The 12,882-nt window shown below is 34.9% G+C and overlaps 1 protein-coding gene across 2 annotated transcripts in view; it reads right to left on the reverse strand.

The window, feature by feature from the left end:
* The window catches only part of btaf1 (BTAF1 RNA polymerase II, B-TFIID transcription factor-associated), an 88,384-nt gene that overhangs the window by 43,863 nt on the left and 31,639 nt on the right, over nt 1–12,882 (reverse strand). For both annotated transcript variants that reach the window (XM_063071732.1, XM_063071731.1), the window contains exons 7-11: nt 11,872–12,001; nt 11,588–11,656; nt 3,450–3,539; nt 1,804–1,899; nt 58–234 (exon numbers count right to left, since the gene is read on the reverse strand). In XM_063071732.1, the coding sequence (XP_062927802.1) occupies nt 58–234; nt 1,804–1,899; nt 3,450–3,539; nt 11,588–11,656; nt 11,872–12,001 (562 nt within the window). The remainder of the gene's footprint in view (nt 1–57; nt 235–1,803; nt 1,900–3,449; nt 3,540–11,587; nt 11,657–11,871; nt 12,002–12,882) is intronic.

Here is a 12,882-nt window from a genome sequence, read left to right on the forward strand (position 1 = left end):
AGTAAAAACTTCTCAATTACTGCAAATGTTATGTAGTTAAAGAATATTGCAACTTACTTGCCGGATTGCCAAAGCATATTTGATTCCCAGAAGTCCACCGTGTCTGACTTCCCACTGTTCTTGTGCCAACAATTTTAATAAGACAACCACTGTTCCATGCACACCCCTCTCATTCATGTACTTCAACACAACTCCAAGTGTTTGAGCACAGGTTTCCCGAACAGGTGCCACAACCTATAGATGAAAATATTATTTCTTACATGTTGCAGAAATTCTTTGTCACCATATTACCTGCCCATTTGTATCCATCTCATTCATTGCTAATGCAAACAAAGAGATGATTAAGCCCTAGGACATGACCAGGAAAATAGATATTATTGTCCTAAATTTTGTCATCTGATTTCCTTGATCAAAAAGGGAATAGATCCTTTTCTGGTCAAATTCCTTTCCTTTAACCTTTTTTTTTGCTCTTTTAGATTCATTCATGACACTGAATGATGCGTAGGGATCATTTTCAAAGTTAGCATTTATAGCCCTGAACCAAGTGGCTTGCTGGATGATATCAGTGGCCACTTAAGATTCAGCCACATAGCCATAGCCACATTTTAGGCCATTGCCAGCAGAAGTTAAATATTCTTTCCCTAACAGACACTAGTGAACTGAATGGGTTTTTAGGACATGAATACCACAAACACTGATGACAGATCTTTATTCCAGACCCAACTCAAAATTTTAACTCAAGTCAGCAGATTATTAATTCAGGTTTTGTATACTAATTTATTAACCAATATCCTAACAATTGTTCTGAGAAAGGATTGCAGATGCAAAAAAAATTGACATCTCTTTCCACAGATGCTGGAAATTAAATACATGAAAAATGCTGGAGGAACTCAGCAGATCAGACAGCAGCTATGTGTAATGCCTTAGTTAAGATTTCTACTGCTATACTGTGAGGTATTTTTATCTTAGTAGTTTTCTGCAAAAGCAGTATGTCCTGCTAGTAACAGTGTTTTGGCTTTAGCCATGTTGTCCAACTTAGGAATGTTGTGTCAGCCAATCGAAGTTGTCTTGTATGTGTTGCAACCTTCTGCCCAGTGGGATGCCATGGAACAATTGAGGGCTAGGCAGGATCAGATTTCAGAAGGACAGTAGTCTGGTTTGGCGTCTTTTGGTGGGAGCTGTGGAGCAGGCCACAAGGGAAGATGCCTGCCGTAAGCCGTTCGAAGGAGGGACCCCATTGTAAGAAGTACTTTGTGCAGATGAATGGTTCAAAGGAGGAAGTGCTAATACTCTTGAGTTAGCCAGTTTTTGTTCAAGATGGTTCTTGGGGAAGTTTGAACTGTGACTGGTGTCTTTCATGGAGAACATGGGTTCAGCACGTGAGTAAAGTGATACACCCAACCACTCCAGATGAGTTTCAACGTTTATGTGCGTATTGGGTTGGTTTAACAGTGCAGGCCCTTTTACTTAATTTTTTCTTTTCCTGTTAACTGTTTGAGTAAGTTGAAAAATTGGGAAATATACTGTTTATAATTTTATCCTGGTGTACAATCTGTTGTTTCTTGGCGAATGATAACTTTGCATGGGCAGTATTTACACAACATTTGCTACAATCAATGCTCCTTAATCTGAACATGATGGCTTTTAATCAGATCTGACTAATAAATAGCTACCTTAGCAACTACTTAAAAAGAATAGACGCCACATTACTCAACTCTTTTAGAATACCAATGGAAAATAACCATAGGAGAAGTTACTTTGATATATATTCATTCTTTACCTCTAAAATTATATTGCACCTACTTCATCAGATACAAAATCTCCAAATCTATCCAGTGCAAACACACAAAGAAGACGGATAGCCAAGTCCTCAAGCCATTCCTGGTGCTGTTGTTCGATCTGAAAAAATACGTATTAAAAATACTGTTTCACAGAGAAGCAACAAAATACTATTCCATAGATAAGCAGCAAGACTGCTAAAAAGCTGTATGGTATACCTCAAGGCCTGAACAGGACTGTATAAACAGTTTTTTTAAACATCATAAGTCTAGCATTATTAATAGAAAAAAAATTCTTGATACTACAGTTAAGATTTATTCATCAATATTTCCAAATATGCCACCATAATAATATGATAATTTTGTTTTGGCTTTCCTAGAATCAGACAGAACTTTCTTGAGCTACTGGCAGTGATTTAATGCAATCATGCACCAGCTTTTATTACCTTGATACTATTAGTGAACCAGTCAGACATTTGTGATATTTCAGTAGCTTTAAAGTTAGTTACAAGAAGGAATATCTTTTAAAATATATTCCACAATTTAAAAGCAAAAATCAAGTTTTCCAACAGCCAAAGCTCTCAGAAATGCTAATAATGGTAACCACATTTTAACATTAAAATCTTTTAATAACTTACTAATCACAACCATCCACCAAGAATAGTGGCAGAAATATGAGAAAGAACCAAAGCAATAAACAATACAGATGTAGAGAAGGCAAGCGATAAGCAGAGGAAATCCTAATTTAACCAAACATTAACAATCTTGAGAGAAAAATAAATGCTCTGCAGTTCTTTCAGTAATATTTTAGGTTATTAGTCATAATTACTGCCAATTTCAATAGTTTTATGTCCCTAATGTTACACTAGAATTCCATAATTTAAAGGTTCACTTCTAGAATATTTTTTATTCATTTAGATAATGGTTTTACGTCAACCCTTATATTCTTAAGCTACCCTCATCTCTACTGCTAATTTAAAAAAACCTTTCTTCTGCAGCATATTCTAAAACATCTTTTCTACTATGGTACATAACAACTGTACCCTTGAAATTGGGTAGTAATATAAAACTACCAGCATTAGATGACTTGAGCACAACCTTGTGTATTATAACCCACACATTTTGAATGGTCACATTAAAGCCCAATTTTAATGTTACATTACATCTATAATGTCAGCTGCTGTTAAAAAGATAATTAACATAAGCAGTTTGCAGAAAGCAAAATCCCCAAAAATGCTACTGACATAATGATGAATAATCTTTTTTATGGTATTTTGTTTTATTTAAACGATAGGCTCAAATAGTAATCTTGCATTTGCTCAAGTACTACCACACGATCATTTCCCCACCTCATACTACATAGTATTTTGTGTTAGGAGCACATGACACAAAAAGCCTTAAATTATATAATTGCATATACAAACTTCAAAATCATGGCCTAACAAAAAACTTAAAATTAATAAAATGTGCAAAGTATATCCATACTGAGAAACAAGAAAATGCAAATGCTGGAATTTAGAAATAAAAACAAGCTGCTGAAGGAACTCAAGATGAGCAGCATCACTGGGAGCCTGATACAGTTATTTGACCTGAAACATTGACAATTTTACCTCCATGGATGCTACTTGACTTGCTAAGTTCCTCCCCATTTTTTTGCTCCCCATTTCTTACCTCTTCTAAAGTGCTGTCTCCAATTTTACCTCCACTTTTCCCATGTGCCTTCAAAATCTCTCTCAGCCCAGTTCCTGCACCATGACGAACCTGATATTAAAAAGTAAACAGATGTATCACAATCCAACGATTCATTTTTCAATTTATTGCACATATTAATGATGAGTAATAACTCCCTCAAAACTAAGTAGTAAACTCGAAGAACTGGGTCTCAATACCCTCTTGTACAATTGGAACCTGGATTTCCTCACTTGTAGACCCCAGTCAAAACATCTCCTCCATAATCTCCATCAGCACAAGAGCAGCACAGAGCTTGTACTTAACCCCCGGCTCTACTCGCTTTATATCTATTAATGTGTGTCTAGGTAAAACTCATCACCATATACAAGCTTGCTGATGACACCACGGTTGAGGGCTGTATCAAAGAGGGTGATGAAACAGCATCCAGGAGAGAGATTGAAAACCTGGCTGAGTGGTGTAATAACAACAACTTCTCACTCAATGTCAATAAGACCAAGGAGACTTCAGGAGAGGGAAACCAGAGGTCCATGACCCAGTCATCATCAGAGGATCAGAGGTGGAGAGGGTCAGTAACTTTAAACTCCTGGGTGTCACTATTTTAGAGGACCTGTCCTGGACCCATCATACAAGTATTATCGTGAAGAAAGCACAACAGCACCGCTACTTCCTCAGGAGTCTGCAGAGGTCTGGCATGTCATTGAAAACCTTGGCAGACTTCTGTAGATGCGTGGTGGAAAGCATGCTGACTGGCTGCACTGGGAACACCTACACCCGAGTGGAAAATCCTACAAAAGGTAGTCGATTTGGCCCAGTACCTCACGGGTAAAACCCTCCCAAACATTGAGTACATCAACATGAAACGTCGCCGTAGAAAAGCACAAGTATCAAAAGATCTTCACCACCCAGGCCATGCCCTTTTCTCACTGCTGCCCTCAGAAGGTGTTACAGGTGCTACAGGTGCTTCAAGAGTCGCACCACCAGGTTCAAGAACACATACTGCCCCTCAGCCATCAGGCTCTTGAACAAAAGGGGATAGCTATACTCATTCAAGAACTCTATTATATTGTTACTTCATGCTCGTTACTTATTACTATTTATTTATATCTGTATTTGCATAGTTTGTTTACAGTAAACAGTTCCTGACGTTTACAGTTGCTGTTCTATAGATTTGCTAAGTATGCCCGCAGAAAAAGAATCTCAGGGTTGAACTTTGAACTTTAATGCTGTTGGAACAGACTACGTACAGGCTTCTTACATAACTAGGTAGCAGTTAAACACAAAGGGCTGTTCTGTAATCTCTGGAACCCAATGAAAATTATTCCAAAATGGAGAAAAGATTATAACTTTGGCTTTTTAAAATGTTCTTGGACACAGTGAATGATTTTAGCTCCCGTGAGTCATTTTGTTATGACACAAAGTACCTGAATTATAGTGAAAGAATGGAGCTGGGCATTTACACGCTAAAGCTTTCTTTCTTTTTAAATCTTTTTATTGAGTAAGTATACAAAAAAGGTAAGCCATATAAACATTAATACAATGTTAAAGTATAATAAAATTCCAAAAGATAACAATACCAAAAAGAAAATACTACAAACAATGTAATTTAAGCATAAGAAACCAAGATAACATAATAGTATACTAGATTTTATATATATCAATGGAAAAAAAAGAAAAAAAAACCCCCAAAAAAAAACCCACCGTGCAACTAACTAAAAGCAAAGCAAAGCAATGGGCTAACTTGAAACCAAACAGAGTTAAACTTAAAATCACGTCCTCAATCCCGACCTCCATTAAAACAATGAAGAAAAAACAAGAAGGGTAAATATTACATTAAATGAAAATATCGAATAAAAGGTCCCCAAATCTGTTCAAATTTAAATGAAGAATCATAAAGGTTACTTCTAATTTTCTCCAGATTCAAACATAAAATCGTCTGAGAAAACCAAAAAAAGGTAGTTGGAGCATTAAGCTCTTTCCAATGTTGTAAAATACATCTTTTCGCCATTAAAGTAAGAAATGCAATCATTCTACGGGCTGAAGGGGAAAGATTACTAGAAATTTTAGGTAGTCCAAAGATAGCAGTAATAGGGTGAGGAGAGATATCTATATTTAATACCTTAGAAATAATATTGAAAATATCTCTCCAAAAAGTTTCCAAAGTAGGGCAAGACCAAAACATATGAGTTAAAGAGGCTATCTGCCCCGAACATCTATCACAGAAAGGATTAATATGCGAGTAAAAACGCGCTAACTTATCTTTGGACATATGTGCTCTATGAACCACTTAAAATTGAATTAGGGAATGTTTAGCACAAATAGAGGAAGTATTAACTAATTGTAAAATCTGCCCCCAATCATCCACAGAAATGGTAAGCCCCAATTCCTGTTCCCAATCTACCCTAATCTTATCAAATGGAGCTTTCCTAAGTTTCATAATAATATTATAAATCATAGCCGATGCACCTTTCTGACATGGATTAAGGTTAATTATCGAATCTAAAATATATATAGGAGGAAGCATTGGAAAGGAAGAAAGTATAGTACTTAGGAAATTTCTAACTTGTAAATATCTAAAAAAATGTATTCTTGATAAGTTATATTTATTAGATAATTGTTCAAAAGACATAAGGGAACCATCTAAAAATAAATCCAAAAACCGTAAAATACCCTTAGTCTTCCAAGTTTGAAAAGCGCGATCCGTAAAAGAGGGAGGAAAAAATATGTTACCTAAAATAGGAATCGCTAACCCGAATTGATTAAGATCAAAAAATTTTCTGAATTGAAACCAAATGCGCAAAGCATATTTAACTATCGGGTTAGAGACCTGCTTAAGGCGTTTCGAATCAAAAGGAAGAGAGGAACCTAAAATAGAACCAAGTGTATAACCCTGAACAGATTGTAATTCCAATGCTACCCATTTAGGAATAGATAGTATGTCCCGGTCAAGTAACCAAAATTTCATATGTCGAATATTAATAGCCCAATAATAAAATCTAAAGTTAGGTAATGCTAAACCTCCATCTCTCTTAGCTTTCTGTAAATGTATTTTACCCAGTCTCGGATTCTTATTCTGCCAAATAAATGAAGAAATTTTAGAGTCAACTTTATCAAAAAAAGATTTAGGAACGAAAATTGGTAATGCCTGAAACACATATAAAAATTTTGGCAAAAAAAACATCTTAACTGCATTAATACGACCAATCAAAGTTAAATATAAGGGAAACCATTTAGATGAAAGTTGAGTAATATGGTCTATTAATGGTAAAAAGTTAGTCTTAAATAAATCTTTATGTTTACAAGTAATTTTAATCCCAAGATATGAAAAGTAATTATTAATCAATTTAAATGGAAATTTATAATATAAGGGAAGATGTTTATTAATCGGAAAAAGTTCACTCTTACTAAGATTTAATTTATAACCTGAGAAAAGACCAAATTGTGCTAATAACTCTAAAACAGCAGGAATGGATCTCTCAGGATTAGAAATATATAAAAGTAAATCATCAGCATAGAGTGATAATTTATGGGACTTTAATCCCCGAGTTATCCCAGTAATATTTGAAGATTCTCGAATAGCAATTGCAAGAGGTTCTAATGCAATATCAAATAATAGGGGACTAAGAGGACAGCCTTGTCGAGTACCACGAAAGAGAGGAAAAAAAGGTGAGTTTAAGGAGTTAGTACGAACCGAGGCTACAGGGGAGTGATATAACAGTTTAATCCAGGATATAAATTTCAAGCTAAAATTAAACATTTCAAGCACCTTAAATAAATAAGGCCATTCTACTCTATCAAAAGCTTTCTCGGCATCTAAAGAAATAACACACTCAGGAACATTTTGTGAGGGAGTATAAACGATATTTAACAATGTACGAATATTATAAAAAGAGTAACGACCTTTAATAAAACCCGTTTGGTCTTCCGAAATAATAGAAGGAAGTACTTTTTCTAGTCTATTTGCTAATAACTTAGAAAAAACTTTAGAATCAACATTTAATAAAGATATTGGTCTATAAGATGCACATTGAGCAGGGTCTTTATCCTTCTTTAGTATTAAAGAAATTGATGCTCTATTAAAAGATTCCGGAAGTTTACCAAGTTTCAAAGAAGCCTCAAAAACCTTATAGAGCCAAGGAATCAATAAAGAAGCAAAACATTTATAAAATTCAACGGTAAACCCATCAGGGCCAGGAGCTTTCCCCAGATTCATAGAAAAAATAACATTCTTAATCTCATCCATTGTAATGGAAGTATCTAATAAAGAAGACATATCCTGTGAAATCTGAGGGAAGTCTAACTTATCTAAAAAATCATTCATATATTTAGAATCTCGAGGAGACTCTGATTGATATAAAGAAGAATAAAAATCACAAAAGGTTTGATTAATCCCCACATGATCCAATATCAATCGATCATTTTGGTTATAAATCTGATTGATTTGAGATTTAACATAATTAGATTTCAATTGATTAGCCAGCAGCTTGCCAATTTTATCACTGTGAACATAAAAATCACTTCTTGTTTTCTTTAATTGGTTTACAATCGAGGACGAGAGTAGTAAACTGTGTTCCATTTGAAGTTCAGTTCTTTGTTTGTATAGCTCCTCAGAAGGAGCCATAACATATTTCTTATCAATTTCTTTAATCTTGTCCACAATTGCCATCTCCTCCTGCTTCTGTTTCTTCCTCAAAGCAACGGAATACGAAATAATCTGACCCCGAATATAGGCTTTAAAAGTGTCCCAAAGAGTGTTAACCGAAATATCTTCTGTATGGTTAATTGTAAAAAAAAGCTCAATCTGTTCATTCATAAAATTAACAAAGTCCGAGTCCTGAAGCAACAGCGAATTAAAACGCCATTGTCTATTGTTTGGTATATTGGCCATAATTTTAATAGAAAGCTTAAGTGGAGCATGATCCGAAATGGTTATAGAATCATAATCACATTTAATCACTGAAGGAATGAGACGAGAATCAATGAAAAAATAATCAATTCTTGAATAGGAATGATGAACATGTGAAAAGAAGGAAAAATCTTTTTCCTGAGGATGCAGAAAACGCCAAATGTCTGTCGACCCAGAATCAGAAAGGAAAAAATTAATCAAATTTGCAGATTTATTAGGTAAAGTCCGTAAAGGAGCCGAACGGTCCAAAGCTGGAGATAAACAGGTATTAAGATCTCCGCCCCAAATCAATGAAAACTCGTTCAAATTCGGAAACTGATCAAACAATGATTTATAAAATTCCGGACAATCCATATTAGGAGCATAAACATTAACCAAAACTACTTTTTTATTAAATAGTAAACCACTAACCAATAAAAATCTACCATTCGGATCAGAGATAATATCCTGTTGTATAAAAGTAACTGAGGAGTCTATAAAAATAGAGACGCCTCGAATCTTAGCATTGGAGTTCGAATGAAATTGTTGTCCCTTCCAGAATTTGAAAAAACGTAGTCTGTCCCCCCTCCGTACATGGGTCTCTTGTAAAAATAAAATTTGTGCTTTAAGTCTCCGGAACACTTTAAAAACTTTTTTCCTTTTAATAGGATGATTAAGACCATTAGTATTCCAGGAGACAAAATTAATAATAGACTCCATAAATCCTAAAGTCAACCCACAACAAGGAGGATTGACAATAGGCGCGACCCACAAACCCGGAGAGGAAACAGAACATACAAAAGATACCGGGGAAAAGGACGCAACCAATACTTCAATAATGTATATAGCCCAAAGAGAAACAAACTAAAACGTGAAGCCCCTCCCACCACCCCCCACCCCAAGACCCCAAGGCGAAATCTAAAGCAGACCCGCCAGAAAGAAGCAAGCGCTAAAACTACCCCCATGACTTCCGGTATACGCTCCCTAAAAAAAAGGTATAAATATGAAAAGGATCAGCTAATTGTAAAACAGTAAAAAAATAAGTAAAAAAAAGTTAGCTCAATTAAAATACACACAGAACAGAACAAAAGCCGGAAAGTATATATTAAAAAAAAACCACAATAAACCTCAAACTCATGAATAGACACAGCAACAAAAAAAATAGGATTATTAACATAAAATGATTATAAAAAGCAAAACAGAATAAAATTTTAAAAAACTACAAAATTTAAGGCCGCACAGGAAATACGTAAGATGACAAAAGGGAAGTAACCACCCAGAATCCCCTGGGAAAAGAAAGAAATGACACAGTTAAAAAGAAAGTTTAGCAGCCATATTAAGAAATCGAAAGTAAACTTTTCTGCCCAAATAGGGCACAGAAAAGTTAAAACCAACCAATTCACAGCCTCCGATCAACGGAGAAAATTAAAAAAAGGCAATTAAGATGTTGAGGATGAAAGTTGATCCAGATAACTCTGGGCATCCGATGGAGAATCAAAAAAACGAAGGGCTCCATCTAACATGCGAATCCTTAGACGTGCAGGGTACAGCAGCGCTGGTCTTAAATCCATCTTATAGAATTCCGACATCACGGATCTGTAACGGACCCGTTGGTCCCAGATTGGTTTACTGAAATCTTCCACGAATCGGAACTTAAGATCCGAAAAATCAATGAAACCTTTAGATCGAGCGAATCGAAACAGTCTCTCCTTGTCTTGAAAGTAATGAAAACGTAAGATAACATGCCTAGGTCTATCTGACCTAGACGAGTATGATGGGATTCTGTGAACACGATCCAGTAGCGGTGGTTGGTCAGGAAATACAGTAGGGAATGCCTCTTTTAAAAGTTGGGAGAAATATTTCATAGGGTTGTTAGCTTCCACGGCTTCCCTGACGCCAATCATTCGTAAATTCTGCCGTCGCATTCTAGATTCCAAGTCAGAGTTTTTAAAAGTCAAAAAGTCAAGTTTCTTCTTCATTACATTAATTGTTTCTTCGATTTTCCCCATCTTAAGCTCACTTTGTTGCGCGGATTTTTGAAGATCAGATATAGCCGACTGATGTTCCGCAATAAATGTTTGCATCTTATCAATTAAATCGGCAATTTTCTGGAACTTAGTTGAGATTTCCGTATGAATCAGGTCTTTAACAAAGCCCACAATTTCTGTACGAATCATCTCCCTAACAGAGGTTGAAATTTCCCTCTGAATTAACTCCGATATCGCTTTCAAAGTCACCGGTGATTCAGTCGGAGGGAGATCCGTAGCTTTCGGTTTAACCGGAGGTTTACCATCCTTGCCGTCTTTCCCGTTCTTAGACATAGCCGATCTCAGTATCATCCAATTGTCAGAGAATTCAGTTTAATTCAAAGTATTGTAAAAATTGATGCCTTAATAGTTAATTAAAGTATAGCTGACCATAGAGAGAAAAAACTCAGAGGTAATGGAGCGAGTCAAGAACGCGACTTCACTCCATGAGCGCTACCGGAAGTCTCCTCCACGCTAAAGCTGAATATGCTCAAAAATCTTCATCCTAATATTTTTACATGAAGTGACATTATTTTAAAAAATCTATAATTTCACAAACTATGTACTTAAAATTTTAGTTAAATAATAAGGCTTTAAAATTCATCTTTAAAAATCACATTTTAACTTCATGAATACAGTTGGAAATTCCCACTTTTGACATAGATCAATTAATTCCATGCTCCATATACATCAATGACTTGTTTGTGTTTATCTACTGAAAGGAGTGGAACATGATAGAAAAGCATGTTAAGTAGTTCAAATTTTACAAGGACCACCTACAAAAAGAAAATCTAGATCTAAAAATCTGGCAATCATAATTTCCCGCATTATCCATTCTTAAGTCCAATTGGACATCAATTTCAAAATATTATATTTGAGAAACTTAACATAGCATACTAGTGTTAGCTGTAATAAACAGGGCCATCTGTACTTAACTGACATTGCACAAACAATCTTAATATCTCACGAGGTACACAAGCATGTAAACAGCATTTTTCCAACCCATTTTTGGCTGCTGCACCTGCTTCACTGGGAATTTATTATTTATGATCCTGCGGGTATTACTTCCTGTAACTAACAAGAAAAATGTAATGCACTATTTGATGGTAAATTAGAATAATAGTTCTGATTTGAGTTTAAAGTGATATTATACAAATAAACTAGTACAGTTGTGAATAAATCTACAAGACTTATCACAATTATCTTACCTCCCATGAAGGGTTGAAGAGATCGTTGCAGAGTTCTTCACAAAAACTTTCCAATGGCCATTCATTTGACTGAGTGGGAACATTATTTGTTAATACACATTTATCATGATTGGCAAATCATTAATCAATCATTGTAAACTGTCTTAACGATATATTATGTAAGCAAATAAGGGGGTTTTAAAACCTTTTTTTTCTAGCATTATGAATCAGAAATACCAAATTAGAAAAATGTATCCAGTGTTGAATCACTACACAATTCTAAAGATCATAACTTTTCATCTCACCTCATCAAATGAGGAAGAATTGTCAAGAACATTGTCAATCAACACTTTAGATTCAGTTGCTGCTTGTTCAATAACAACATTTGCAAGTTTTCTGCGTTTTTCTTCTGGCTCCATGTCAACATTATCATTGCTGTAAAATAAAGATTGGCAAAGCTCTTATGGTTGAATTTTTTTCATTTCAGTTAGGTATATTTGTTAATTTGGCATGCAATTGTTTAATTAAAGCAAACAGTAGCATTTCCAGCAATACGGTATCTTTTTTTTCTACTGTTTCACAAAATATGATGTACCCATGGACCAACCTATTGTTTGAATATAGATTTGGAAATGTTGAGTAGATGGGTTCAGTCTTCATAAAGCTGTAGCTATGGGTCTAACTGTTTAACACCAGGAACTAATACTTGCATAATTATTAATGAAAATTCTGAAATACAATATTGAATTGATATGTGGTATTAACTGAATCAGCATAATGCTTTAATTAGGCACTATAGGTGCTAATGTTGATTCCAGAATGTAGCACGTATACAGTACATTTAAGTATCAGAGGGCAAACTGCTGTGAGCCTGTTTTGAAGGGTTGGACAGGAGGGTAAAAAAATAAGGAGAGGATCTGTATAGATGACATGAAAAACAAAGCTTTTCACTATACATATGACAATAATACACCAGTTACCAATTTCATTCAACATGAAGATCTCTGTTCCTACATTGGAATCAATGAGGTAGTTTAATCCTACAACAGTATCAAAATTTAACTCACAGAATCTAATAACTAAAATTTCTGAATTATGAAAAGTGGTCAAGTGGCTTCAGTCTTGCCATTCTTAAAATGATTTTGGCTGTATTTGACTTTATTGTACAAATATCAACATTGCAAAATTCCTGCAATATTACACAAGTTTAAATGTATTACTGGATACAATTCTAAAATCCAACAAAGAAAATGAAATGTGCAATCTTTACAACTTATGGCAAGTCTACAAATATAATCAGTTGAAAAAAACTCATA

This window comes from Mobula hypostoma, chromosome 19 (assembly GCF_963921235.1).
Source record: "Mobula hypostoma chromosome 19, sMobHyp1.1, whole genome shotgun sequence".
Classification (NCBI taxonomy): Eukaryota; Metazoa; Chordata; class Chondrichthyes; order Myliobatiformes; family Myliobatidae; genus Mobula; species Mobula hypostoma.